This window comes from Doryrhamphus excisus, linkage group LG14 (genome assembly GCF_037039965.1).
Source record: "Doryrhamphus excisus strain RoL-2023G ecotype Guam linkage group LG14, RoL_Dexc_Guam_v1.1, whole genome shotgun sequence".
NCBI classification, from domain to species: domain Eukaryota; kingdom Metazoa; phylum Chordata; class Actinopteri; order Syngnathiformes; family Syngnathidae; genus Doryrhamphus; species Doryrhamphus excisus.
Genome location: NC_136370.1, coordinates 7,776,582 through 7,804,443, shown reverse-complemented (window position 1 = coordinate 7,804,443; position 27,862 = coordinate 7,776,582). Strand labels below are relative to the sequence as shown.

Below are 27,862 nucleotides of genomic sequence, written 5' to 3'. Positions count from 1 at the left end.
GAATTACAGACATGTACAACGAAAAAAAACAAACTCTCAAATCTGTAGAAATGCCTTCTTGTTGCTATTAGGTTTAGAAACCAAACAATAAACGTAAGTGCAAACGATAATGACGTCACATGCTATTGAAATGTATGGGAACTTGCCGCCTTGTCAATAGCCTGTACGGTTTGTACGCTCGTGAAAATGTTGAAAATTATGGGTGGCCCCTTAGACAACAGGTATTTGCAAAAAGTGTATAATAAACCCTGTTTTCATTGGTTGTTACACACTTTTAACCAAACATCACCTTCCTGTTGCAACTGCTTCTGATAGATTTGTTAGATCCAATAAATGTGTTTTTATTTTTGTCATTTTTTCCTACTTCGCAGCAAGTTGATGAATAATTCAGTCAATTGTGTGGAAATGAACACAGATTAACAGTGTTTTAATGCAAGGTATATTAAGGAGTCCTTACTTTGCTTCAACCAACAGAGGCGCTTTTAACTGGTAATGTACATCATGACATCAAGCTATTGGAGGTTGTGCTACATCCTCCGCTATACAGTATTATTTTGCTCCCAGCCGAAAGCCATCTTACCTTGGGAATGATGATCTTTCCCTCTCCAGGTATTCCCCCAGGGCTTTCTGTATTTTCCCAAGAAGGTCAGCCAGTCTCTCCAGGGACCTCTGCACCCCTTGTATGTTCAGCACATCCATCACCAGAGGAGACTTGGTCACTTTCTTCATCAGTGCCAAAAACTCTGTGCTGATACTGTAGAGAGCATTCATGTAGAATTAGGTTAAATGTTGTCTATTGGAAAAAAAAATGAAGGTGCTTCATTGCGTACCTCTGGAATCTTTGGGTTTCCACGGGCAGCAGATGTTTGATGTCAGCACTGCCCGTGAAGATGCCCTCCAGGTAGACCCATCGGCGCTGGACATCGATCCAAACGTCAAACAGAGCCATGATGCGATTGAGCTTGTCCTCCCAGCTAAGAGCATCCTCCTCAAACACCTAAGAGAAAGACATACAAAATAGTTTTAATACAGGAATGGCTCAAAGTAAAACAAGCTTTAATGAACATATACCTTGTAGTAAGGAGACAACTTCATGGCAGACACGCTGTTGATGTGCTCTTTGACCTTGTTGAAGAGGTCATCCCAACCTCGAATCAGACGACACTTATTTTGGTAATTCACCAGGTCGAGCTCATAGGAATTCCACACTTCACGGATCTGCAAAACAGCACAAAATTAATATTTAGAATTTTACAAGTGTACTGAGCATATTACACTGATAGTGTACCTGTTTGAGGAACTCCTCCAAAGCCATCTCTCCCTGTGCTACCAGGAGGACATCCTTCACCACCATCTCGTTCTTTTGCAGATCCACATCCCAGATCTGACCCAGGGTCAATTCTGACAGGACCCAGTTGACATGTAGACGCTTCATTAGCTGCTTCCAGTGGCGGTCCTTCAGAGCCTCTGACTTCAGCTCAATCACCAACATGTTCACCTGTTAAAAGTAACACAAATGATGCTTACAATTTCAGTTCACAGCGGTTTTCCTCTTGTCTTGAAGTATAACAACTGCCTGACCTTGAGGTATCCCTTCAGCAGCCTCTGGACATACTCATAGGAAGCATACTGTCTTAGTCTTGCTTGGAAGTTTTTCAGCTGGTTCAGAAGAGCGTCCAGATTCTGACGAAGCTATCGACACACAAAAAGAAAATTGTGATTTTTTTTATGCATTATCTAATATGCTGACCATTCATGATACTTCTACAGCCACAGCTATTAATGCCCATACTTATGTTTACTACGCACTAGGCAACTATAGGAAACCAGGCGGTTGATTGAATAGAGGCCTTTATTGGTGCATTTCCAGTAGTCCTGCTCATGTGTTACCTTGCGTGGCTGAACAGACACCCACGGCTGCTCTTTCATCTGGTCAATCTGCTCCCACACCTTTGACAGCTCTGACCACACCTCCTTCAGGTCATGCAGCTCCTCCAGTGCCACCTACAATCATTACAGTCATTAGTTACTGCTCTCAAGTAAGAAACGACAGCTAATCTTCGTAATTAGATTCTTACCTGGACCCTCTCTTCACTGCCACTGAGCAAGCCTGTGTCGGTGAGCTCCAGGGCCTCTTTGGCACGGGCACACTTCTCTCTTTCAACCTTCAGACGCCCAAAGTTGCCTTCATAGATGGTCAGAGACTGAAGAGCCTCCTCAGGACGCAGGTTACCCTGATGTACAGTGCATATATTGCTAAAGAAGGTTTCCGTGCTGAAAGAGCTTAATTTGCGTTCACACTTTTCTCTATGTCTCTTACAGCGACTGGTTTGGTCTTCTCCCAGTCATTGAGCAGGTCGGTTGTGCGGTTTTCCACTGCTTTGTCCTCCTGGACAATCTTCATCTGCAGGTTGGCCACCTGCTGTTGGATAGCAGTGTCCTTGCGCTTCATGATGTCACTGAAGGCCCCCCACTCTCCTTCAATGTTGTCGATGTAGAGCCAAGATGGAGGGAACTGGAATCTCTGCTTTTCCAGCAGCCGCTGCCCATTACGGAACAACTAATGGAAAGCAAAGGAGGTGGAATTCTGTTTGTCACTTGCTTTGGCCTCGAAGACACATTGTGTGCATAACTGTGTACTCACATCCACATTTTTTTCAAATTGTTTGATTTTACGCTTAAGCGTTTGAACATATGTGATGAAGTTGACTGCATCTGATGTGCTGGCTGTATCCACGGAATGCTGTTCAAGGTCTTGACGGGACTGAAAAGGGGACAAGACAATGTTAAAGGACCAGGAATGTATTGCTAATGGTATTAATGTCACAGTAATGCCATGTTTAATCAGGATATACCTTAGAGATCTGGGCATGGAAGTCCTGCATGTTCTGGCCCAGCATTTGGCCAAACTTGCTGAGCACCTCTTTGTGCCAAGAATCGTACTTCAAGTTCACCTTGGACTGGACCTGATAACAAAGAATAAATAATATTGAGTGCGCGCACGAGCAAATCCTGATATATAAGAAATAGAGCAGGAAAATGAAGCAATTCTGATCAAACAATAGTATTCGTCCATATGCATTCTTAAAATAGAAACGTAATAATAAAGTTGAAAGTATTGTTCTTTACCTTGCCATAGTCGATGACCACCGGTCCAAACTCCTTTCGTGTTTCTGCATTGTCAAAGGTTCCACGTGCTTTACGGATCTGGACAAGAAGGGCCTGCCACTTGGTGAGGTCTTCGCCCAGCCGGTTGTAGATGTTCTCAGCCTGCATGTCCCACAAGCACTGGTACTGCAGCCACACCTGGACAAAGGCAAGCGAGGTTGACAACATAAATAAGAAAAAGGGCCTCGATGGACTGTAAAGATGTAAATCAAACTTGTGAAAATGACATTTACCTTGACATACTGCTCCACCTCACCGACAATGTCTTCCACTGCATTGTAGGCCTCCTCCAAGGCAGCAGGCCCGTCGGGCATTCTGGTCAGAGCATTTCGATAGAACTTCTCCTCCTCTGACAACTCATAGTGAACCCCGACCTGGTGAAGATGGGCAGATTTAATTGAATAAAATAAAATACAAATAAACCAAAAATTTGCAATCAAAGCTTGTTTATCTGCCTTGGCAGATACCTACAGTGAAGAAAATAAGTATTTGAACACCCTGCTATTTTGCTATTTCTCCCACTTAGAAATCATGGAGGGGTCTGAAATTTTCATCGTAGGTGCATGTCCACTGTGAGAGAGATAAACTAAAAAGAAAAATCCAGAAATCACAATGCATGATTTTTTAACAATTTATTTGTGTGATACAGCTGCTAATAAGTATTTGAACACCTGAGAAAATGAATGTTAATATTTGGTACAGTAGCCTTTGTTTGCTATTACAGAGGTCAAACGTTTCCTGTAGTTTTTCACCAGGTTTGCACACACTGCAGGAGGGATCTTGGCCCACTCCTCCACACAGATCTTCTCTAGATCAGTCAGGTTTCTGGGCTGTCGCTGAGAAACACGGAGTTTGAGCTCCCTCCAAAGATTTTCGATTGGGTTCAGGTCTGGAGACTGGCTGGGCCATGCTAGAACCTTGATATGCTTCTTACGGAGCCACTCCTTGGTTTTCCTGGCTGTGTGCTTCGGGTCGTTGTCGTGTTGGAAGACCCAGCCACGACCCATCTTCAATGCTCTGACAGAGGGAAGGAGGTTGTTCCCCAAAATCTCACAATACACGGCCCCAGTCATCCTCTCTTTAATGCAGTGCACTCGTCCTGTCCCATGTGCAGAAAAACACCCCCAAAGCATGATGCTACCACCCCCATGCTTCACAGTAGGGATGGTGTTCTTCGGATTGTACTCTTCATTCTTCTTCCTCCAAACACGCTTATTGGAATTATGACCAAAAAGTTCTATTTTGGTCTCATCTGACCATAAAACTTTCTCCCATGACTCCTCTGTATCATCCAAATGGTCATATGCAAACTTAAGACGGGCCTTGACATGTGCTGGTTTAAGCAGGGGAACCTTTCGTGCCATGCATGATTTCACATCATGACGTCTTAGTGTATTACCTACAGTAACCTTGGAAACGGTGGTCCCAGCTCTTTTCAGGTCATTGACCAAGTCCTGTCGTGTAGTTCTGGGCTGATTCCTCACCTTTCTTAGAATCATTGAGACCCCACGAGGTGATATCTTGCATGGGGCTCCACTCCGATTGAGATTGACCGTCATGTTTAGCTTCTTCCATTTTCTAATGATAGCTCCAACAGTGGACCTTTTTTCACCAAGCTGCTTGGTAATTGCTCCGTAGCCCTTTCCAGCCTTGTGGAGGTGTACAATTTTGTCTCTGGTGTCTTTGGACAGCTCTTTGGTCTTCGCCATGTTACAAGTTAAAGTCTTACTGATTGTATGGGGTGGACAGGTGTCTTTATGCAGCTAACGACCTCAAACAGGTGCATCTGATTCAGGATGATACATGGAGTGCAGGTGGACTTCTAATGGGCAGACTAACAGGTCTTTCAGGGTCAGAATTCTAGATGATACACAGGTGTTCAAATACTTATTTGCAGCTGTATCACACAAATAAATTGTTAAAAAATCATGCATTGTGATTTCTGGATTTTTCTTTTTAGTTTATCTCTCTCACAGTGGACATGCACCTACGATGAAAATTTCAGACCCCTCCATGATTTCTAAGTGGGAGAAATAGCAAAATAGCAGGGTGTTCAAATACTTATTTTCTTCACTGTATATCAAATTATGTTTAACCTGGTATCTCTGGCTCTGGATCCTTGGAAGGGAAAGTATGACCATCTTCCAGGAAAACATCTCTTGGTAGAGCTTGTAGCGACAGTCTTCAATAGGAGGGTTAAGGTAGATGACCTGGTTGGTGATCCTCAGCTCGTGGACAACATTCTACCGAAAGCAAGTGTTAGCGTTTTAAGGGGGAAGTCTGTTGGCAACAAAAAGTGTGACTTGGCCATGATGTCTACCTTGATCTTGGGCTCGCCTCCAGGTTTGTGGCTCACTTGAGGAGCCTCTGTGTCCATGTCCACGTCGGCTTTGTCCTCCACTTGTCCACGAAGCACCTGGGTCCAGGCCTTGAGACCGGCTTGCAGACGTACTCCAAGGATACGCTCAATCTATGCAAGGAAATGATTAAGGTCAGTCCAGTACGTTTATTTCTAACAATAACAAAATTGCTCCTGACTCACCTCAATGTCCAGCTTGTTGACCCAGATGGGTAAGTTGGAATAGGAGTGCAAGTTGAGGTCATCCACAGCTTTTTGGACACGATTGAGGATGTCAGAAAAGGTCTTATGGTCAAACATGCAGGTGTCCAGAGAGCGGACCTCCAGATCGATTTTCTCCTCTATCAGCAAAAGGTCATCCACCTGGAAACACCAAATATGGTCAATGCAAAGTACTTTTTATGTTTTTATATATTAAATCCTCCATACTGACCTTTTCTTGGAAGTTGAAGACAGTCTCAGCCAGTCTCTGAACATAAGGATCCAGCTTGTAGGATTCCCACACCAGAGTGATACCTTCAGTAATGAGGGCCTGAACCTCTTTCTTCAGCCCAGCCACCAGAAGGGAGATGGATGACCTCTCCTCCACCTTCTCACAGGTGCGCTCGTATGTGCGCACGCTCTCGATGAGGGAGATGGCAAATGGGTAGAGCTGGTTGGCCTGGTGGGCTTTGTTGACAATGGCCAGGGGCACGCGGAAGCTAAGCCACTTGAGATTGCGCACCTCTTTGGACAAGGTGATGATCTCAGGGAGGAAGTTGACTTTGAGCTTCAGCATGTTTCCCGTGCGCCCTCTGGCGCGGGTGCTCTCAATAGTGAAGATGCGTCCGGACACACCGAGGTTCCGCTGCTGTACCTGGTACAAAAATTTAACAAATTATTCAGTAAATCTTTCTTTTAGTAAATCATGAAGCATCCTCTTTGTACCTTGCGCGCCCAATCATCGAAAATCTCTTGAGTGTTAAGCTTCGCCCTGAAGCTATCTCCATCCTGCTTTAGCTTCAGTCCCTCCACATGATTCTCCCACCCCTTCCCAAGAACATCCTCCACCCTCTTCATGTATGCTGTCAGCTGACGATCGATTTGCTTGGCCCAGATGATGGATCCCGACACAGGTGGCAGATCTCGCACATGGCTCATCTTGCACGCCTGGCTCTGAGGGTACTGCACCTTGAACTTATCATGCAGCGACTCGATGTCATCCTTCACACGCTGGATGAGCTGTGTCTGGTACTCGCGGATTGCGCCGCGGATGTGGGGCCTCACAAAGAGCGCATTGAAGCGGGAGAAGATGCGGAACATCTCGTTGGCATTCTTGGCTGTCCCCAGCTGGTCTCGCAGACGGGCGGTGATGCGGGTCTCCACACGGTCGATGCGCTCGTCGTAGCGCTTCATGGCGGCTTCCCAGGCTTCCATTCCCTCCTTGGACACATCCAGGCCGTCCACCTCTTTGACATTTTCATAAGCGAGGTTGACCTCCTCAATAGCGTTGGCGTCAGCAGCGTCAAAGAGAACTCCGGCTACCTTCATGTCCTGAGGCTCCACAGTCTCTCCTGGGGCATGCTGTGATACAGCTGAAACCTGGAGACAAATTGAAGCCATTAGGAAAATAACTGATTCTGTGATGAATCTGTAAAAAAAGAAAGTTGTTGGAAGAATATCAACTACAATTTCAAGACTTGAGTGTACCGCAATACAAGATGTTACACAGAGAGATTTTTGTAACTTGAGACTTGAGCAAAACTTTAATTTGAATGCTTGCATTATAAGTACTATGTCTGTTTTCCGTGATGAGGGTGTGTGTATGATGGCAAAGTGACTGTTCTGATTGAAGCGTACAATGTTGCAAGATTAGACCGCGACCACACATTAGCCATATCACATTAAAAACTAGCAGGGTTCAAAGCGTGAGTCCACAGTAGCAGTCTCACAATACAGACATGTATTAATATGTCCAATACCTGAGGCCTTAACACGCGAACAATGACGGCCCTCAGCTGCTCATGCTGCCTCCTGAAGCGCCTCATGTGGTCGAGACGAGACTGGAGCTTCCTGTGGGCGGGGCTCAAACGCCACACCATCTTCAGGTTCTCCTCCCGCTTCCTCTTCACAATGTCCCTCAGAAGGACTTGAAGCTTCTCATACTCGTCCTCCCAGGTCTGGAACACCTCGAAGCAAGCCACCATCACCTGTGCACAGTAGGTAAAATAATGATGTAGGATTTCTTCAAGTTGACATGAGAGAAAAGTGACTCAACCATTAAAAGATAGTAAAACCTTTTCAAATTCCTCGTAGGCAACATGCATAAGCTTCCTGGTGCCCAACACCTTCAGAAGCTGGGAGCTCAGGTCTCTGGAAATGGCCTCGACCAGACGCAGTGCTCTTTGAATAGGGTACTTGGTGTTTCTGATCTTCTTCAAGTGGGTGAAGATGGCCATCAGGGCCTGGCGGATCTTGTCCAGCTCAGAGGCGGAAAGCAGGTCGTTGAGGGGGAAGTCCTTCATCAGAGGATTGTAGTCATTGACTGTTTCCACCGCCTGTTTTAGACCTATGACGCAATACGAATAGAATAGAATAGGATACATGCATCATTAATGCGGCTAAAGGTGAGGTACTATATATGTCAAATGTGACATTTAAAAGGGTCAACTAACCAGTGTCTGTGTCAAAGCTGACAGTAGCATGGAAACGTTTGCCATGCTTGAGGATGTCTAGGGTGAGCAGAACCTCCGGGCTCTCTCTCTTTTCCTGGATCCTGTTGAGAGCCCGCTCCAGATTGAGCCAGAAACTGATCTCCTGAAGGGCTGTCCCTGACGCTGGGTCGCGGTCCAGCTTTGTCACCTGGAAGTGGATTGCAGAGAAATATGAATGAGGGGCGTTGATTGCAACCTCTTGTGTCGCATAATTTGGACTATAATTTAGAGGAAAATATATCAGGTGAATCACCATCATGCATAACGTCACATGAGATTACATGGTTACATTCAATAGTCTCATTTCACTCAGATAGTCACATCCAAACTCTAGAAAAAGATCCCGCATTTAATCGTCTGTGCCTGTCATACAGAACCCAACATAGAAAGATATTGCATCATTCAGATGATTACAAGAGTATTATCTGGTGTGATGACATATACATGCCAACAGCCCTGTCACGATAATCAATAAATCAATTAACCTCTTGATAAATAAAAACAAACTCAATCATTTTACCGGCCTCAATATATTTACATGTGCATGCATATTTGATTACTGCATCTCCATCTCTACCGAACAGGTAATCAAGTCAAACACGGTGGAATGTCATCAAACACTAACCCCCCCTTCTGAAGTGTTGATACTGGAAAAACTGTTCATACGGCGCATGAAGGGAAGCTAGCTGGGTTAGTTTAGCAGAACATCCTTATGTGGCTGTGTGTGTGACTCAGGCTCTATGAGTGGGTTTACACTGTTGCCTTTTATCGCTTGTTAATGTAAGTGAACTTTTTACAATGGCCGCAGATGTGCAAGATTTCAATTACATAAGGCGAGAGGCAAATTGTCTCAGAATAAAGTTGATAATAATATCATTGGCAATAATTTGTAGGACAATTGTCGTCCAGCAAAATTGATTACGGTGACACACCTACAGGTCAATATACGTACGTATGGTATACATGTCAGAAAGTGACAACTGCTTTTTGGCATTAAAAGACAAAAGAGATGACTAAAATATCTATCACAACACAAGCTTACTTTCTGTATCTCCCTGATCCAGCGGTTGACTCCAGACTGCAGCTGGTTGAGGAAGGTGGGGTCCTCCACTTTATCCCCAAAGTCAGTCACTTTGGGCTTCTCCCCACGCTCGTAGCACTGCTTGGCGATGTTGGTGATGATAGGGTGGATGAGCAGGCTGATCTCTGGGATCTCGATGTTCTGCTGTAGGTGGAGGAGGCCCATTTCCAGTTCGGCAATCTTTTTCTCCACAGACGGTGCCATTTTATCCCCGTCTCTGCAGCGAAATGAAGAAATGAGTGTGCATACACGTCTAACACGCGCAAAGAATACACACCCGTAAGTCAATAGCTTCATGTTCTGTTGTCAAATAAAGTTTAAAATCATGAAATAATACAACAAATACAATAAGTCAAAAAAATAATCTTCGTTTTACCCATCCAAAACTGAGCCAGAGGTTTTACAAACCTCCACTCTGACTGGCGCTTTTCATTATGGCCAATTATGGAAATGAGACCATACAAACACCACGCATAGATCTCAGTCCTGTGGGAAAAACACTGAAATCGCTCTTTAAATCACCTGTCTGCCTTTCCAGACTCGCGGATGTAAGACTTGAAGTAGGGGGCGACGGCATTGCTGATGAAGGAGTGGAGTGTCTCATAGGGAGAATCCTCGCTTAGGGTCAGGACTCGAACTTGGGTAGATATGGGCTTGTCTGCATCAATGACACCCGTCCTCTTGATCAGAGCCAAGCTGTGGGAAGGCAGGTGTGTTCAAACAGTGAATCCAAACATGAGAACTCATGTAAGAGCCGCAGATTCACCTGTTAGACTTAAGCCCATAATGGATGTCAATGCTGATGTTGTAGGTGATGCACTCCTTCTCTTCCTCTCCTTCATCGCCGACATCCTCTGTGAGAGAAACGGCTATTACTATTATTACTACAAATACCCAACACATCACTGCAACGCTTCATTTGTTTACTACAAATACCCAACATATTGCAACACTTCATTTATGATAGCTTGCAGGAAAGAGAATATAATGCTCTCATTGACACATGCTGGTTCACGTGATTGGAATCACCTTTGCATCATGACTAGAGTGTAATAATGGTTCTTTTCATTTCGATTGTTGTGTTTCCTTGTTTTTTTACAGGCTTGACTGTACTGGCATCTTGCAGCATTTTCCGTTTTTTTAATGGCGGTTTTAGCTCTTTTTGTGTTGACGTAATGCTTAAATTCAGCTGGCAATTGACACAGAGAGAAGATGCAGACTCATTGCTATCACACCCAGTGGCGCAGCGTTAGTTTCCATTCAAAATAAACGAGCTGGGTGAAAAATAATGACGCGTCATTGTTAGCAGCGCCCCTTTAATCTAGCAAACAGGTAAAATTCAAACGGTTTATATGCCAGGGGTGGGTTTAGCGACCATTAATACAAGTACATTTCTACACACTTATGTCGCTAGTTAGCTAGCTAGCCGCTCAAATGACGAGGTTAATTTACCTTTCAGTGCGCTTCTTTCAACCAAGATAGTGTGAACTTGGGGGTCCCCCAGAAATTTCCTCATTTGCTCCACGGTGCTCTTCTCCTCCAGGGAGCCTTCAAGAGAGGCCGGGGCCTCGCCGCCATCTTCCAGGAGGAGCGGGACTAGTTTGCGAATATGCTTTTGCAGCACCGATGTATCTGCCACCGTGTGAACAGCCGACACCTCTATGGTGCCGGTGTTTTCGTCTCCACCGCCTCCGTCAGACATTCCTTAAAAAGGTGAGCGACCACCGTGAAAGGTTGAACGACGAACAAAAGAACCAGGAGACTGAATGTGGGTAAGCTCCTGCTAAAGACTGAAGCTTGGGCCCTGCTGTCAAATCGCCGCACTTCCGACGTCAGATTTATCTGCGTAGTGCATTGTGGTACTTGTAGTTTATATAGATGAAATTAGCATATAGCCATATCACCTTGAACTACATTACCCAGAATAAAAATGGCAACCTCTGATTATTTTGCTTCCGCGTGTGACCCCGAGGGGAAGAAGGGCGCTGTCCTCTTTGTTTACTGTAATACAGCCGTGAATGCGGAAAAAATCATTTGTTGTCATCTACTTAGACTATTTTGTTAAGCTTATAACAAACTAAGTTGTAAACGTAAAACATGAGAATCTTACTCTTACTAAATGAAGCTGTAGACAAAGGGTGCCCAAAAGCTGGCCCAGTGAACTTTTGTGGCCCACAGTTACCAGTGGAATAGTCCAAAAAAAATTTTTGATTTTTTTTTTTTTAAAGACCAGACAAAGTTTGGAAAGTTTTTGCATCGTTTTATTGCATAAATATGATAATGAAGTAAAACAAAGAAAAAAAGTAAAAGTACAACAGGCTTGCAAAGCCAGGAAGGAGATTCACTGAGTAAAATAAATTGCATTTACGTTTTCATACGCTAATCCAACTTCTTGGCCTGTGCTACTAATTTAAAATGAGGTATCCTAAAAGGTAAAATCGAAGTAAAAGACAGCAAAAATAAACCCTGAGAGAAAACCCTGTTTCATACATGAAAAATAAACAGCTTGTGTGCAAATACATTCTGCCTTTATCTTTTAAGAGTGATAGCAGTCGATGTGTCACGGGCGCACAATGCTGTAAATATTCATGTTGATTTTTTGTTTTTGAGCAATGATCTCTCAAATTTGTAACAGCCTAATTATGTTATTCCACTCTCAAAGACATGGAAGCCAAGGAAACATACATAATCAACCGTTGTAGAGTCTTGATGTCTCCACCATTTCCCAAAGAGTTCAAGTGTAGTGGGCCTTAAAACTTGTTGGTTGACAGTCAACCATGAAAAAGGTGCTCAGTCCTCCTCTGGGAACTTGAATTTGGCATAGACAATGAGCATGACCAATGACATGACAACACACAGCGAGCCAATCACCAGGTAGGCGATACCCAAGAACTCATTCTTGCCGCCCATCCAGGACACGTTGCTGAACACTACCTTCTTTCTGCCATTGAAGCTCAACACAGGGTAGTCTGGAGTGGAAGAGATAAGGGTGAAGGAAATAGAACGTAGAAAATGACACTACTTTTCCAAAATGTGCGAAATGATGTAATTGCCTTGCCTGTTTAAAGACTTCAGAGATTATGACATCAGTAGCCGGTCAATGTGTGTACAAAACAGAAACTCACCCAGCCTGTCAAACGGCTTATGCTTACCTTGTCACTGTAACAAGACACTTGATTTGACTATTGCAAAATTGCTGCATCGGAGGCTTAAGGATCAATGAAGCATTTATTCAAAGGATACTGTAAGAAATTTCCAGAGTGTAGTTTCCTGCCGGGAGACCATCTGCGTAATCCCCCTCTGTTATTCGGCGGTACAGTTTTTGGAAATCAGGCAGGGCAGCCCTTCGCATCCACACGAGGAAGTCTTGATTGATGAAGCCGTTGTTTGCCGGGTCTGAGGGGTCCAACTCATACGCCGGCCGGGACCAAAACGGTGGCTTGACAGTGCCTGCAAGTTAATAAAAAAATTTCAGGATTTCTTCAATTTATATTCTTATTTTTACACCTGTGCGAACCCCGCCTCTCGCCTGAAGACAGCTGGGATAGGCTCCAGCTCCCCCCGCGACCCTCGTGAAGATAAGCGGTAGAAAATGAATGAATGAATGAATGAATGAACACCTGTCCGACTGTAATGTTAAAATGTTAATTCTATCATCAAACACAAGAGGAATGATCGGTTTTGACAAGCTCAAGAATTATTTTCTCTTGGAAACATTTCAAACAAGTCAACCAGAAATACGGAATGGATTTTGTTCAATTTTGGAGGTCCCACATAAATGGTTCCTTTTATTTGTTCAGTTTCCATTTTTCCCCCCTCACAATTAAGTAATAGAAATATAGTCTGTTTCCGAAAGCCACAGTTTTTCTACCAAAACATTCTCCAAAAACAGTACACTGCAATATGAAAGTGGTACGTAGCAATGGTACGTACCTGTAATTATCCGGGCTGTGACAATAAGAAAGTGCCGCCCTATAAATTCCATGGTTTTCCTGTCACGGACATTACTATTAGACAACTTTAGCTGCTTGCTTGGCTATAATGTGGCAACCATAGTGGCTACGGTCTTTGTGTGTGCAGTGCACACTTTTGCGAGGAGGATTACGTTCCTACATACCCATGACAGAGGATGAGACATGTTTTGAAGAGTCCTGCTGTTCCAGTACCACATGTAAAAACTAGCTAATTTGTGTGCCGTCCATTAGCACCGAACTTTATGGCACTAGCACCAAACTACATCTGACGACTTTCGGCATCTGTGAATTCCGGTTCTGAAGGACACTTTAAAAGTAATGTCATCATCACTTGTTTCATAGTCAGACATGTTTACTTTCACTACCCCAGCAGTAAACACTGTGAAACCAATGAAGCAAATGTACGTAACAATGGACAGGTGGGACCTTGAAGTGATACGACGGCAGAAAAATTGATTTGTGAGGTCTGATTTTTCTAGTATGCATTTTTGTGATACAAATGTATTATGCTTTTGAACACATATTGTTTTGAGAAGCTTAACTCTTTACTTAACTGTCCCCAGCAACTAGCTGGAACTACTTTACTCAGCACAAAATCCAACCAGAACTCGGCTCAAGACACAAAGTGGGGAGTGAGTCGCTGTTGACGGACTTCACTGCTTATGGGGGTGTCATACAACTTCATGTCAAAAAAATCTGTACATCCATTTAAGTGTGACAAACATTAAAAAAAACAAAACTGAAGAGGTGCATTTTAGTGCCAAATTTTAGTCAAATTCTTAATTGTGCATGCACGCACACTAGTGCAAGTTACAGTATGACAAGCTAACATGACTAACCGTTGAATGCGTTCCTCAGAGGAGTGACACTGGGGTTTCTGAACTTGATGTTGTAGTCTGTCCACCAAGCGATCCCTTTTCCATCCAAAGGAACAGACCTTTGTTGGCCATTCACGATCTGAAACAGCCTGAATGTGTCTTTCGCAGAACCCAATGAAAATATAGGAATTAATAATCTTTTAATGCAGCAACAGACCATCGGGATGACATCCACATACCGTTAAACATGCTGTTTGCGATAGAGCCACATGGCACAATCGGTTGGTTGTTGCTGTTATATTTATAGGGTTCGCATTCATCAATTGGAGACTATTAAATAAAAAAACACACACTCACATTACAACACTTTCAAAAAAATAAGTCTGTATTGATCGCTCACCTTGAAGCTGTCCAGGTCTCCGTAGAGCTGGTTGTCATCTCTGGAGACACCATATCTTCTGTAGTTCTGGAAGTAGTTGGACAGCCCGTAATAAAAGAACACAGGCCCCTGTCAGAGACAACGTCACATAACAACAGTCAAGGGTCAGAGGTAAGAGTAATGGTATATTATTTGATTAAAACAAATGTTCAAAAGTTGCACAAAACTCCATGTTTCACACCCGCCCTCCAGCTCCAGTTTTGTGACAGCATTTATATTCAAGACTAGTTGTTTTGTCTTTACTGTATTGCCCTGACCGTAATACTGTACTGCCCTGACTATAATAGTGTATTTTTTACCCCTAGGGAAAAAAAAAAGTCTGAAAATGACATTCATCTGATATTTGGGTTCTGCAAAATTAAATTGCAAATTCATCTGCAAACCAACTGGTGGCGCCAAATGACGAGTCAGGGCTTTTCTTCCTGTCACTCAAACACACCGGTAACCTGGGGGGTTCACTATGCTAACTTGATAACTAAGATAACGTGTGACAGGTTTTTATTTCACTGATATTGATTTGACTCAGTATGGTACACTAACAGGGGTTAACTTGTTTTTACACTTGCATGACTGCTTGACAAAGCTGTACAGTTAAAGAGTTGATGATGACGCCTGTTTGACCATGGGAAATAAATTATTCAAATTGCAATATTTCCTTGGAGAACCATTGTTTTAAAAACTGAACAAACTGAAGGTGTGTGTCTGTATATGAGTGTGTACAAAATTCCAGGGCACCTTAAACAGGGTGTTGATCGAGAATCCCAGTGTACACACACAGTCCCTCACATCAGGATCTGAGCACCTGAAGCATGGTGAGTTTTGCTCCACCCCAGTGTAGTCAAGCTGTAAGAGAGAACAAAAGTTTTTAAATATTTATGTGATCAAGGGATCACTATCATTTCTCCAAGAATAAAGACTGCAATGTACTGGTAGTCGGTTGCATGATACCTCCAACACTTGAATGCTCCGTGAAGTGATGAAGAGAGCCACGCCAATGCCTATGAAAGCCAGGCCGATGAGGACAAAGCCGGGAATGATGATGCCAGCAGAGAGCATGGGCTGCCAGGCTGGAAGCCTCTGCTGTGTGAAGGCAGTGTTGTCTGGCCGGTTGGCCGCCTCAGTCGTCACCATTTTAGCTGTTCTGTGGAGGCAACTCCTAATCAATTTTGTGGTCCATTAACCAGGCTTATCTAACTTTTAAGCATGAAAAAAAAATTAAGTCAATTCTTTAGTATTTCTATACTCTTAAACTGAGGGAATGCAACCAAGCCAAAACTTACTTCCTGTAACAGACACAAACAAGCAAAAGCCATACCCCAAAGTCTATCAGCCCATTCAGAGAAGCAACTAGTAATGACAAATTACTAACAAATCAATCGATATTTGAAGGTTTTTAAAATATTGATTACTTCAACTTACTTACAGTACGACGGGACGAGTGGCGATACAAAGAACTCAACAGAACAAATAGGCGTGCGGAAAAGCTCACCTTTACCTGTCTTCTTCCTGCTTTTCGCAAGCCACGCCTATACGCAGGGACCACAGATGAGCAGACCCGAGATCAGTTTCGTCGAAAATCTAATTTTCTGGTTTGTCTTTTCATTGACGGGTGTTTAAGCCAATCATTTTAGTCCAACGTACTGGATAGCGCATTGCTCAACCAATCCGCGTTGAGTTCTTTGAGAGGGGGCGACAACCGTGTGGTCTTTTGTGTTGACATCTGCGGAGGATTGAGAGGTAAAGTCCATATTTATATTAATTGACTCATACATTTGTTTATTAAAGATAATACTCTGGCATAAACAGTAGAGTGTTTGATTCATACCGCCACCTGATCAGTACCGGGTTGTTATTTCTCCATGTAGCACCTGCAACTGTGTGAATGCTAACCGAGCTCATTGTTAGCAGCTAATGTAGCCTGCTATCATGGAGGAAACGTGACATTTCTTGTAGTTTAAGAGATAAATGAATGGTTTAAGTCCAGTTGCTGCCACTTAGAGGTATTCTGATGTGTATGTGGAGGTGCTACTATACGACAGCCTTTGAAAAATGACGTGTAGAGCATAATATTATGCTGCTACTACCGCAATGATCGCCAGCTAGCTTAATTAGTCGATGGGTGGTTGTGTGCTCCAAATCGTTGTTGACACATTTTATGTAAATTAAAGGAATAGTCTCTGTAAACATCAAAGTCGTCTTCTTCTTTTGTAGTTGAACAAAATCATGGATGTGATGTGAAAGGCCACTTTTGTTCGTAACATTGTTATTCTGGTTCTGTCTTCATCTCTTAGCGTTTGAATGGATATTACCAGGTGCACGGAGAAATGGGTAAAACAAGACAAGGTTATTGTGCCATAGAGCCTCCATTTCATTTTTAAAAAAATCATATCATTCACGCATAGCTGTATTTAATGCATCCAGCCACGTTTGGCGATTTTTTTGGGGTGGCCTTGATTATTAGCATGTTATAACACAAGGATTAACATGCCTCAAGAGACATGGACTCTAAAAGTATGCCTTATATAGTTTCTGCTTTTTGTTATTACACATGTGTGCATCTATTTTTATAACCCCCACCATCATGTGTGCACTGGTTTGTTTTGATTTCTGAAGCTCACAGAGGCACAAGTCATCATATTCATTTTTCTTAACTTCACAAGTATGACATTGTGATTTGAGCCATTCATTTCGAGTTGCATTTTTTTTCCCTACAGGAGAGGCCTCCAACATCCTCCATCATGTTGTCAAGTAAAAAATCAGACGCCGGGTCCTCTTCTTCCTCCTCTTCATCCTCGGCGGGTGGAGCTGGAGGCGACAGAGCCCCGGGTTCTGATACCCAAGTGGGTGCTTCAATCTCAGCCGCTATGGATGTAAAGAAAAAGGAGAGGTCCTCCCCAAGCGGAGAGTCAGGAGGAGCTCCTTTACCCCACCAAGGAGGCGGCTCCGGTGCAATGGACCCAGACTCAGCCGAAGTCCGCAGGACAAGTCGACGCAAGCGACAAAAAGTAAACATTTGAGAATTATTTACCTTCCTGCATTAGAAGCAGGAAGCACATTGCTAGTCGTAGAGGAGTATCATCCAAATTGATTATATTTGAAAGCAACATCAGTGAACATTCAGTTAAGCCTGAGAAGATAGAACGGTGTGAGTAATCCGAGGGATCGTTCATGGAAATGCGGGTTTTAATGATGCTTTTATTGTGCCTACTGTTGCAGGTGGAGTACCGCGAGATGGACGAAAGCCTGGCCAATCTGTCCGAGGACGAATATTACTCCGAAGAGGAGAGGAATGCTAAAGCAGAGAAAGAGCGGAAGCAGGTCATTCCCCCACCAGCTCCTCCTCCAGAGGAAGAGAATGACAGTGAGCCAGAGGAGCCATCGGGTGAGACAGCAGTGTTTCCCATTCATTTGTTTAATTAACACACTATAATGGAACGTTGCCTTAAGACAAGACGAGGCATTTTTTCACTGTAAATGTATTTTCTTCCCATTTTAATTACTGTTAAGATAAAGACATAAAAGCAATACGACGTCATAACGAGTAAAAAAAGCGCACGTTGATACTGGAGTCATCCAAGATGGTGATTCATATTTTAGGGTCTGCTGTAGTTATATTTGAGAGCTGCATTAATGCAACATGTCCATAATTAGGGGTGGAAGGAGCCGCTTTTCAGAGCCGCCTCCCTCACGACCGCATGACATCACAGGAGGCTGCCTGCTTTCCCGACATCATCAGCGGGCCCCAACAGACTCAGAAGGTCTTCCTCTACATCCGCAACCGCACAGTAAGTGCACCTTTACTCACATGACAACACGATTCCTTCAGACCAATACAAACACAGCATTTTAATCCATGTTATTAACACCTTTTAGCTTCAACTGTGGCTGGACAACCCCAAGATCCAGCTGACATTTGAGGCCACTGCACAGCAGCTTGAAGCACCTTACAACAGTAATACATTCAAATAATCAATTTGTGTATTTTTTTTCCTTTTTGTGCTTTTGTAATTTCATGTTTTGTTTCTCTTTAGGTGACGCTGTGCTGGTCCATAGGATTCACAGCTACCTTGAAAGACAAGGGCTCATCAATTTTGGCATTTACAAGAGGGTCAAGCCTTTACCAAGTAAGTGGGAGGAGCTTACTGTTCGCTTCCTGTAGAGCAGCAATATATTTACACTTTGATTAAAATGAGCTCTTGTCAGGCAAGAGTACTGTACATTCTGGGCAATAAGGCGCTAATTCACATGCTTTAAACCCTGCGACTTTTACAATGATGCGACTAATTTATGGCTAAAAGAATTACAGTTCTTGTCATCCTTAGAGTGCAGATTCAGGAAGTAGTGAATTTGAAAAAGTGGACACTAAATTGATATTACATTATAAAGTTTTATGCAGCGATTGTGTTATGAGCAGATAAATCTTAAATAAGTTTGATCAAGTGTAGAATTACAACAGCTTTTGCTTGGACCTCGGCAGGTGTTTTTTTTAATATCGCCCATTCTAAGTACATAAATGTTTCGGTGGTTTCAGTTATGTCCACAACCGCTTATGTTGATGTGAGTCAGGCAATCCAAGGAACATATATAGTGTATTCAGGGACTCAAATTAATCTGCATCCATTTCAACAGCACCTCAAAATATTACCTATTCTTGTATTGTTTCAGCCAAGAAGACTGGAAAGGTCATCGTGATTGGTGGAGGGGTGTCCGGCCTGGCTGCGGCCCGTCAGCTGCAGAGTTTTGGGATGGATGTTACAGTATTAGAAGCAAGGGTATGTATGTGTCTGCTTATATAATTAGTAGAATGGCAAAGTAAGGCAAGTAAATATTGTGGTATAACAATTATCGGTTAGCTTTGCTAAAGTTTTACTTACTTACTTACTTACTTAATTCCAGGACCGTGTTGGAGGCAGAGTGGCCACATTCAGAAAAGGCAACTATGTAGCAGATTTAGGCGCCATGGTGGTGACTGGCCTCGGTAAGAACCTCCTTTCATTCATTAAGATCTGAGATTGAAGCTGTCATGATGTTGTACTGTAGTTTTAGATTAGCCTGCAGAGGGTGCTGTTGTTAATAAATACTACATCACCTGTGTGACTTGTCTGCTTGTTCAGGAGGTAATCCCATGGCAGTGGTCAGTAAGCAGGTGAACATGGAGCTGGCCAAGATCAAGCAGAAGTGTCCGCTGTATGAAGCCAATGGGCAAGCTGTGAGTATTGACTACAGACAGTGCACGTTGTACTAAAAAAACTCAAGAACTAAAGAAACAAGCATGCGCCTGTTTGAGGTATGTGGTTTATTTGACACATCTGGCATTAATTGTGGCATTACATGTATTAGAGCAGAGGCCACTATTTGAGGAATAGTGTCCGCTTCTTGCAAACAATAACCGCAACAATTAGCCATATAACGCGTCAGTATAGCTACAGCTGCATTTAATAATTGTCGTCCGAACAAGATCTGAACAATGTGTTGTGTACGTCCTTAAAAAAGCACATTAAGGTCCCTTTTGGCCTAAGCGCATTCCGAGTTTTGCAGCATTGTATCCTGTTGTTGTCCTCAGGCAGGAATTTAGCTAACCCTGAACCTCCACAAACACAATGAACTGTGGCTTTATTTATCCTCCTCAAGAAAGTGAACACATCTAATGTTGTTAGGCGCCAGTCATAGGATGTTTAGGTTGGAGGCTCTTGAGGCATCACGGGAAACTCGTTTCCTCCTCTTCTCTCCAAAGACACGGAATGAAATCTACATGTTTTACTTTTGTTGATTTACTTAATATGTTCTCTCTCTCCTTTCCTCCTCCCCCGCTTCCTTTCTCCAACCACTTCCAATCTTTTGGTGAACAACTAAAGGGTGAACGGTGCACAAGTGTATGTATTGGTTTATTTTTTTTTACTTCCTGCATATATTGTGAATCATTTACATCATGCTGCAACACAATTTCCCATCACACGTCTCTAGCATTCTTACAATCATTCTTATATCATTGTATTAAAGTATATTCATTATCAATTAGGAATATCTGTCCCTCTTTTAGACACTTATGTCGGCTAACTTTATGCATGTGTTCGTTCAGGTGCCAAAAGAAAAAGACGAAATGGTGGAGCAGGAGTTTAACAGGTTACTGGAGGCCACCTCCTTCCTCAGCCACCAGCTCGACTTCAACTTCCTCAACAACAAACCCGTCTCTCTTGGACAGGCCCTGGAGGTGGTCATACAGTAAGTGCTAATGTTCTGCACAAACTGTACATTTACTGCCAGAACCATTAGTAGTCTTTGTTAGCAATAATATATACATGTGAACCCAAAAGCACGCCTGCTCACATAGTGTGTGTTTATGTGCAGGCTACAGGAGAAGCACGTAAAGGATGAGCAAATAGAACACTGGAATAAGATTGTGAAGACCCAAGAAGAGCTCAGAGATCTACTCAATAAGGTGAACAAGATATTTTGCCGTCTTTATAGTGTTTGAAAATGGCACCTATTCCACTGGTGGACAGCTTACATATGGTCGCCAAGAGTTTTTCATTTAAATCTAAGTGTTTGTAAAATCCCCCCCCCCATAAGAATCAACCCTCTGCCATTAAAACAGGTCATTCAGAATCCGGAAGGTCAGTTGGATTGCCGCTTCCTCCACTCAGTTGTTGTGTCCTTGGGCAAGACACTTTTTGCCTCCAGTGCTGCCCACCCACACTGGTGTATGAATGTGAATGAATGTACAGTGGTGGTCTGAGAGAGACCGCAGGTGCAAATTGGCAGCCATGTTTTTCTCAGTCTGCCGCAGGCCAGCTGTAACTACAGATGTAGGTAACCACTGGTGTGTGACTTAGGAGTGAATGAATAATGGCTTCCATGTGAAGCTCTTTGGGGTGCTTTGAAATATATATAAATCAAATCTATTATTATTATAGAGATTTGCCCCTATAGGCTCACTACCTGCCCTCACTCACAAACACAATGGGACTGTGTCGCTTGCTGTTACAGCTCAGTAACAGTAGATGGCATCAGTGTAGTAGGGCTGTTAAGATACATACAGATATGATATACATACATCACAATATTCATCTGACAATACAATCGGAATAGAGTCACTTACATCAGATGATGTGATTTTGGTAGCATCTAGTGAGCCATACAATATATGTCTGTGACTAGACAGAGCGTCATCAGCTTATTGCTGGACAAAATGAATCAAAGGTGTGATGTGAAAATGAGTTCCATTCATCGAAACAGTGCAAATTGTTGCTTACAAGCCTTTGAAAAGAGTACAAGTGAAGTGAAGTATAATGAAGTGTAGCAAAAGTGTATGAAGTGGCCTGTTCCGAACGGGTTATTTGACAGCTTGTTTAGCTTGACACTGAGCATACATGAGGAAGCCAGTTTAGCCACCAAGTCAGTAAACATAGAACCATGGCTTTCTTCAAAATAGCCAATAATGCTAGTGACAAGCATGGTCTGTTTTGGATTATGCCACAGCTTCTTTTTGGGTTCCTCAACCAGCAGTAGGTGGGCTCGGAGGTTGGGGTTATTTTACATTGGAACGACACAGCCATCATACTTTTTTTTTTACTTGCTAGAAATTCTCTATAGTGACGATAGTGGTGAGCTGACCTAATCGCTCTTCCAAGCGGAACATGAGGGATTTGATTGGGACCTCATACATCAACAGTTGGGACCGAAAAAAACAAAATCTTGATAAATGTTGCACAATGTCGAAACGAAATGTATGAAACCGTAAGTCAATAACATGGCTTCCATTTTAGTTTGACGATGCTATGCTTACCTGGTGTTTCCCGACTCAGATGGTGTCCACAAAGGAGCGTGTGAAGGAGCTCCATCAGCAGTACAAAGAGGCCAGTGAGGTCAAACCACCTAGAGATATCACCGCTGAGTTCCTGGTGAAGAGCAAGCACAGAGACCTGACTGCACTGTGCAAAGTGAGCTCACACACAACCAAAGGCGCTAAAATGATGACAAGCATCTCTACACACAACACAACACTAAGCCTGTACACTAGTACACTTGAGTATTACACTATGTATACTATGTTTATTGCGTACTTAGTTCTTGAAGGTGCCGATTTTGACGTTGTATTGATTAGTGTCATTATGCACTTAGCATAAATGACATTTAAAATGTGAACCCACTCAAGCTAGTTCCTCTACCAGTGGAACAATTATGGCCCATAGCTAGAACTGGGGCTGGGTTAAACGATTATTTCTGTAATCGATTAATCTAGAAAATAGTTTTTCAATGCATCGATTAATCCCTGAAAGTCCCTGATTAGTCCCTGAAAACATAAACCACAAACACATGCACGGGTTAATAAAAATATATATTTTCTAAATGATCTGCCCATATCAATAAAGTATAATAACATGAATAATACTAATAATAATAATAGAAATAAAACTTGTGTGTCTGTGTCAGTTAAAAAAAAAAGTGTCAGTGAACGAACGGGTCAAAAGAACTAGTTCTTTTTTGCAAACGAATGAACTGCCCATAAAATACCCGTTCAGTCTGCCAGCCGTTTTGTTCATGGCCGAGACAGCACTAGCTGGTGAGCTGTTGAGTCGGAACGAACGTGAACATGAGTGAACGGACTGACTCGACACGACTGACCAGGTCTATGCGCAGGGGGATATCACAGGCTAACAACCAATTGACCGAAATGAACGGCTCTTTTTACTGAATGAAGTGGAATGATCCTGTTCACTGAAATGAACGGTTTTTCCCACTACTAATTCTGAGTGAAGGCGCATCGACATGCAATTCTTGTGTCGATGTATTTTTGTGTCCATGTCATCGATGATGTGGACACGTCACCTTGTACTAAGCTACGAGGTGCATTATTAAAAAAACAAATCTTAAACTGCTTTATGGAAAGCAGGAAGTGAACAAATAACAGTTACTGAGTGTAAAAGTACCAGATGGAGGGTTAGGATTTAATAAGCTTTGCTTCTTCCTACTCCTTTTGGACATGTGGAACTGTGAACTGATTATGGGATGCACTCAATTGTAATCTGATGCATGTTCAAATGAAATAAAACCATTACCATTACCATTACATCGTCCCAGCCCTAGCTAGAACCAGCACTGACCTCTCCTAGTCTAAGTATGGAAATGCACCATTTGGAACGCAGCCAAAGATCAACACACCACCGTATGAACGGACGACATTAGATTGCTTTGTAACTGACTCAGACGTCTCGAGCGGGGCTTCAATTAGTATATCCCGCTCAGAAGTGAACTATTTCCAAGTGTCTCTGTGGCTTTACATTACATTACATTTTTAACTTCCCGCTCTGATTGGTAGCTGTACTCAAGAGGTCAAGAGGTGACCCGCATCACTCCACATTGCCATAGATTATAATTGGTAGCAATGCTGTTTTTATGGAGCTCCTTTTAATGCGGCGCTATCTAACTGAAACTAGACAGGCTATGTTTAAGTGGTTTAATGCCTCGGCTGGGTGTATTATTAGCAACCAGCGTTGGCGGTTTTATTTTTGGGCGCAGATAAATCACCTCGTGTATGTGTGTATTTTAGAATGGAGGGTTTAACTTCTTTAAACACAGCTGGTGTCTGTGAAGGAGTTGTCTGCTGCCCCACAAACCACATCAAGCCCGCAGTCCCCCCACCCACCCAAACACACACACTTTCTGTAGGACGTGTGCACGCATAATTTGGTTCAACATTCTTCACCTCGAGACTTAGACTTAAACTGTGTGTGTGTAATTATGTGTGCATACATGGTCATGGTATTATATTATAGTTGTATATTATGCTATACTTAGTCAACCTTTGCCTGCAATAAAGGAATATCTTCCAAAAAAAAAAAGCATAGTTGTTATAATGTGTTAATATTACTCTGCACATGTATGATACATACCCTTTTGCTTTGCAGGAATATGATGAGTTGCAGGAGCTGCAGGTGAAGCTGGAAGAGAAGCTCCAGGAGCTGGAGGCCAACCCACCCAGGTACCCTACACCCTACACCCTTTCCACATTTGTTCTTTACTACCACATGTCTGCTTTTGATATAATCCAATATACCGATATCGATATTATTGTCATTGCAAATGCGTAGTACTTATAGGTTATCACATGGTTTGTCTGGTATCAGGCCAGGTATCATGCCCCCTTCGGTCTCGATACTGGCATGCGGGGGCCTGATACCCTGGGCTTTGACACAGTATCATTTCGGCCTTTTCCCGTATCATTCATGGGCGGTTTCTAGGGTACAGGGCCAATTAATACTGTAGTATGTGATGATAATCACTACAATCCTCCTCCTCTGCCCACAGTGATGTCTACCTGTCCTCTCGAGACCGTCAGATACTCGACTGGCACTTTGCTAACTTGGAGTTCGCCAACGCCACGCCCCTCTCCACCCTGTCACTCAAACACTGGGATCAGGTTTGTTCACGCTGTCTTCTGCGACTGTAAATGAACACGAAAGCCTGACTCAATCCCTCTCCTTCCACAGGACGACGACTTCGAGTTCACCGGCAGCCACCTGACGGTGAGGAACGGCTACTCGTGCGTCCCTGTGGCTCTAGCTGAGGGTTTGGACATCAAACTCAACACAGCGGTGCGACAAGTTCGCTACACCGCTTCAGGTGAGTGTATCGCCAACGCCCCACTGCAAGATGGTGCAAAGTGTTCGACAAGCGCGTCCGATCTCCCTGCAGGCTGCGAGGTGATTGCCGTCAACACTCGCTCGGCCACGCAGACCTTCATCTACAAGTGCGACGCAGTGCTCTGCACGCTGCCGCTCGGCGTGCTCAAGCAGCAGCCGCCCGCCGTGCAGTTTGTACCACCTCTGCCTGAATGGAAGACGGCCGCCATACAGAGGATGGGCTTTGGAAACCTCAACAAGGTAGAGCACTTTTGTGTCAATTAGGAGACAATGATAGAGGCCATAATTACATGCTAGGTCTTTATCCTGATGCGGAACAGGAGGAGGAGTGTCAGCAGGAAGACGCAGTGGGGGGAGGAGATCTGCTCATCCTGCGTCACTCCTCTACTCCTGTGTTGCAGAGTAGTTTAATGTCCCGCTCCTGCTGCAGCACACTGCATTGTTACGCAATCTGCTGCAATGCGCTCTGGCTCCAATAGAGGGAGCTCCAACGATCCCTGTCCACTGCATCAGGCTGCGCTTCAGCCACTGCAGTACCAAGCATTTATATTATGCTGCATCACAGAGGACGCATACCTCAGATCATTCAGTACCCTCATGGCGTCCTCCATTCCGCCACGCTCATTGATGACAGTGGAAACAAGTGTTGGCATTAAGTCCTTCCATCGGTCTTCTTATAAAGTCACGCTCCCTTTGTGGGTTTCTGCAGGTGGTGTTGTGTTTCGACCGTGTGTTCTGGGATCCCAGCGTCAACCTGTTTGGTCACGTAGGTTCCACCACGGCAAGTCGGGGTGAGCTCTTCCTCTTCTGGAACCTCTACAAAGGTAAGCAACCTCGCAAAGTCAACTTTAGCATGTCTAAAACCTACGTAACGGTGATCCCGATCATGGTGATCCAGCTCCCATCCTGCTGGCTCTGATGGCGGGTGAAGCGGCCGGGATCATGGAGAACATCAGCGATGATGTCATCGTGGGACGCTGCCTCGCCATTCTTAAAGGGATATTCGGCAGCAGCGCCGTTCCTCAGGTATGTATGACTTTTCTCGTGCATTGGTAAAGTGGAAGCGTCGGTGTCTTGTTGCATGTGACGTTTGTCGCCACGGCAGCCGAAGGAAACGGTGGTGACACGTTGGCGAGCCGACCCCTGGGCACGAGGCTCCTATTCCTATGTGGCGGCGGGGTCCTCCGGTAACGACTACGACCTCATGGCGCAACCCATCACACCCGGGCCCGCCATCCCTGGAGCTTCTCAAGTGAGCACAGTGTCATCTTCAAATAGATCTCCATCAAAAACACTCATTCACGCGCCATTTTATTTTTCAGCCCGTCCCGCGGCTCTTCTTTGCCGGCGAGCACACCATCAGAAACTACCCCGCCACGGTTCATGGCGCCCTCCTCAGCGGGCTCCGCGAGGCCGGACGCATCGCCGATCAGTTCCTGGGCGCCATGTACACACACCCCAGGCAGGCCACGCCCACAGCCGCCACCGCAGCCAGCAACCCGCCTCAAGCTCAGCCCGCCGCCGCCGTCGTCTAAATTCCCTCCGCAAATGGACTGTAAAACAGGATGTCCTCCATCCTACACATTCCAAACTACAAGTGGAGACAGAAGGATTGTCTTGACCTCCTGACTTCTAAATGCCATCGTTTAGGTTGCAAAGTGTAGTATAGTTTGTATTAAAAAGATTTATTGAAAATACATTATTCATTTTTTTCAGAAAATGTGTTTAGTTTTTTTTTTTTTATTATTATTTGTTTTCTTATTAAAAGTCTGAAAACACAATGTAAAGGCATCAATTCTTCCCAACCTTGGATTTCAATACAATGGGGACTTAAGAATAAGAACATAAGAATTATTTATTCATTCATTCATTCATTTTCTACCGCTTTTTCCTCACGAGGGTCGCGGGGGTGCTGGAGCCTATCCCAGCTGTCTTTGGGCGAGAGGCGGGGTACAACCTGGACTGGTGGCCAGCCAATCACAGGGCACATATAGACAAACAACCATTCACACTCACATTCATACCTATGGACAATTTGGAGTCGCCAATTAACCTAGCATGTTTTTGGAATGTGGGAGGAAACCGGAGTACCCGGAGAAAACCCACGCATGCACGGGGAGAACATGCAAACTCCACACAGAGATGGCCAAGGGTGGAATCGAACTCTGGTCCTCCTAGCTGGGAGGTTTGCGCGCTAACCACTCGACCGCAGAATTATTCATATTTATTTAATTATAATAATTATTTCCCAATATAGGAATACTGGCACTGATGTGGAAGAGGTAAAAAAAAAAAAAAGTCCAAAAAAAAAACAAATATAGGAACACAATGAAAACTACACATGAAATGTTATAAATAATAAAATAAATATATGAATGAGCTGCTAAAAAGTAGACTTGCATTGGACAAAACGTCTTTTTTCCTTTTTTTTTTTTTTTTTAAAGGGAAGCACTTGCTGATGTCTCGCATTCCACACCAGCATGAGCTCTTCGCCAATTCGTGCCAAATTACAAACTTGCTGACAGACATTAAAATACACAGATTTAGTCAGACTCAGCATGTTTAACAAAGATGTTGCATTTTATTTTTATTAGAATACATACGGTCTGCTGTACAGTTGGCAAGAGAGCTACATGCGCCAGTAAAGTTAAAACATGCACATTGTTTACGTCTAAAAGTGAAGAAAA

The 27,862-nt window shown here is 43.7% G+C and overlaps 3 protein-coding genes across 13 annotated transcripts in view; 1 reads left to right on the top strand and 2 right to left on the bottom strand.

The window, feature by feature from the left end:
* Window positions 1-11,131, bottom strand: part of dync1h1 (dynein, cytoplasmic 1, heavy chain 1) — a 33,334-nt gene extending 22,203 nt beyond the window's left edge. For both annotated transcript variants that reach the window (XM_058090694.2, XM_058090695.2), the window contains exons 1-24: window positions 10,754-11,131; window positions 10,068-10,155; window positions 9,824-9,997; window positions 9,263-9,518; window positions 8,182-8,368; window positions 7,804-8,075; window positions 7,489-7,716; window positions 6,455-7,108; window positions 5,961-6,383; window positions 5,711-5,890; window positions 5,489-5,638; window positions 5,265-5,411; window positions 3,402-3,542; window positions 3,130-3,306; window positions 2,856-2,966; window positions 2,645-2,764; window positions 2,321-2,560; window positions 2,079-2,234; window positions 1,891-2,004; window positions 1,582-1,692; window positions 1,289-1,498; window positions 1,072-1,218; window positions 831-997; window positions 581-754 (exon numbers count right to left, since the gene is read on the bottom strand). In XM_058090694.2, coding sequence (XP_057946677.2) covers window positions 581-754; window positions 831-997; window positions 1,072-1,218; window positions 1,289-1,498; window positions 1,582-1,692; window positions 1,891-2,004; window positions 2,079-2,234; window positions 2,321-2,560; window positions 2,645-2,764; window positions 2,856-2,966; window positions 3,130-3,306; window positions 3,402-3,542; window positions 5,265-5,411; window positions 5,489-5,638; window positions 5,711-5,890; window positions 5,961-6,383; window positions 6,455-7,108; window positions 7,489-7,716; window positions 7,804-8,075; window positions 8,182-8,368; window positions 9,263-9,518; window positions 9,824-9,997; window positions 10,068-10,155; window positions 10,754-11,003 — 4,877 coding nt within the window. In that variant the 5' untranslated portion in view covers window positions 11,004-11,131. The remainder of the gene's footprint in view (window positions 1-580; window positions 755-830; window positions 998-1,071; window positions 1,219-1,288; window positions 1,499-1,581; window positions 1,693-1,890; window positions 2,005-2,078; window positions 2,235-2,320; window positions 2,561-2,644; window positions 2,765-2,855; window positions 2,967-3,129; window positions 3,307-3,401; window positions 3,543-5,264; window positions 5,412-5,488; window positions 5,639-5,710; window positions 5,891-5,960; window positions 6,384-6,454; window positions 7,109-7,488; window positions 7,717-7,803; window positions 8,076-8,181; window positions 8,369-9,262; window positions 9,519-9,823; window positions 9,998-10,067; window positions 10,156-10,753) is intronic.
* A 409-nt stretch (window positions 11,132-11,540) lies between these two features.
* On the bottom strand, window positions 11,541-16,172 carry tmem30b (transmembrane protein 30B). Of its 3 annotated transcripts, none has more exons than XM_058090709.2 (8): window positions 16,022-16,172; window positions 15,481-15,673; window positions 15,268-15,375; window positions 14,494-14,601; window positions 14,333-14,423; window positions 14,115-14,252; window positions 12,545-12,751; window positions 11,541-12,270 (listed from the first exon to the last, which is right to left on the bottom strand). In XM_058090709.2, the coding sequence occupies exons 2-8, from the start codon at window positions 15,661-15,663 to the stop codon at window positions 12,092-12,094; spliced, it is 1,014 nt and encodes a 337-aa protein (XP_057946692.2). In that variant the 5' UTR covers window positions 15,664-15,673; window positions 16,022-16,172; the 3' UTR covers window positions 11,541-12,091. The 3 variants fall into 3 exon arrangements, with proteins under 3 accessions (XP_057946692.2, XP_057946691.2, XP_057946693.2); XM_058090708.2 differs by having other exon boundaries at window positions 15,956-16,027; XM_058090710.2 differs by having other exon boundaries at window positions 15,952-16,022.
* kdm1a (lysine (K)-specific demethylase 1a) lies at window positions 16,123-26,956 on the top strand. 8 transcript variants are annotated; one of them, XM_078796201.1, is made up of 23 exons: window positions 16,223-16,269; window positions 16,824-16,875; window positions 17,247-17,537; window positions 17,746-17,914; window positions 18,184-18,317; window positions 18,406-18,484; window positions 18,564-18,656; window positions 19,198-19,304; window positions 19,429-19,510; window positions 19,647-19,741; window positions 20,388-20,405; window positions 20,612-20,754; window positions 20,881-20,971; window positions 22,338-22,472; window positions 24,441-24,514; window positions 24,841-24,952; window positions 25,023-25,155; window positions 25,228-25,415; window positions 25,885-25,999; window positions 26,074-26,201; window positions 26,281-26,427; window positions 26,498-26,552; window positions 26,622-26,956. In XM_078796201.1, exons 2-23 carry the CDS (start codon window positions 16,831-16,833, stop codon window positions 26,708-26,710), a joined length of 2,523 nt encoding a protein of 840 aa, XP_078652327.1. In that variant the 5' UTR covers window positions 16,223-16,269; window positions 16,824-16,830; the 3' UTR covers window positions 26,711-26,956. The 8 variants fall into 8 exon arrangements, with proteins under 8 accessions (XP_057946688.2, XP_057946684.2, XP_057946685.2 ...); XM_058090701.2 differs by having other exon boundaries at window positions 16,215-16,269; window positions 16,824-16,860; window positions 26,498-26,956; XM_058090702.2 differs by having other exon boundaries at window positions 16,216-16,269; window positions 16,824-16,860; window positions 17,749-17,914; window positions 26,498-26,956.
* Window positions 26,957-27,862: the final 906 nt, after the last annotated feature.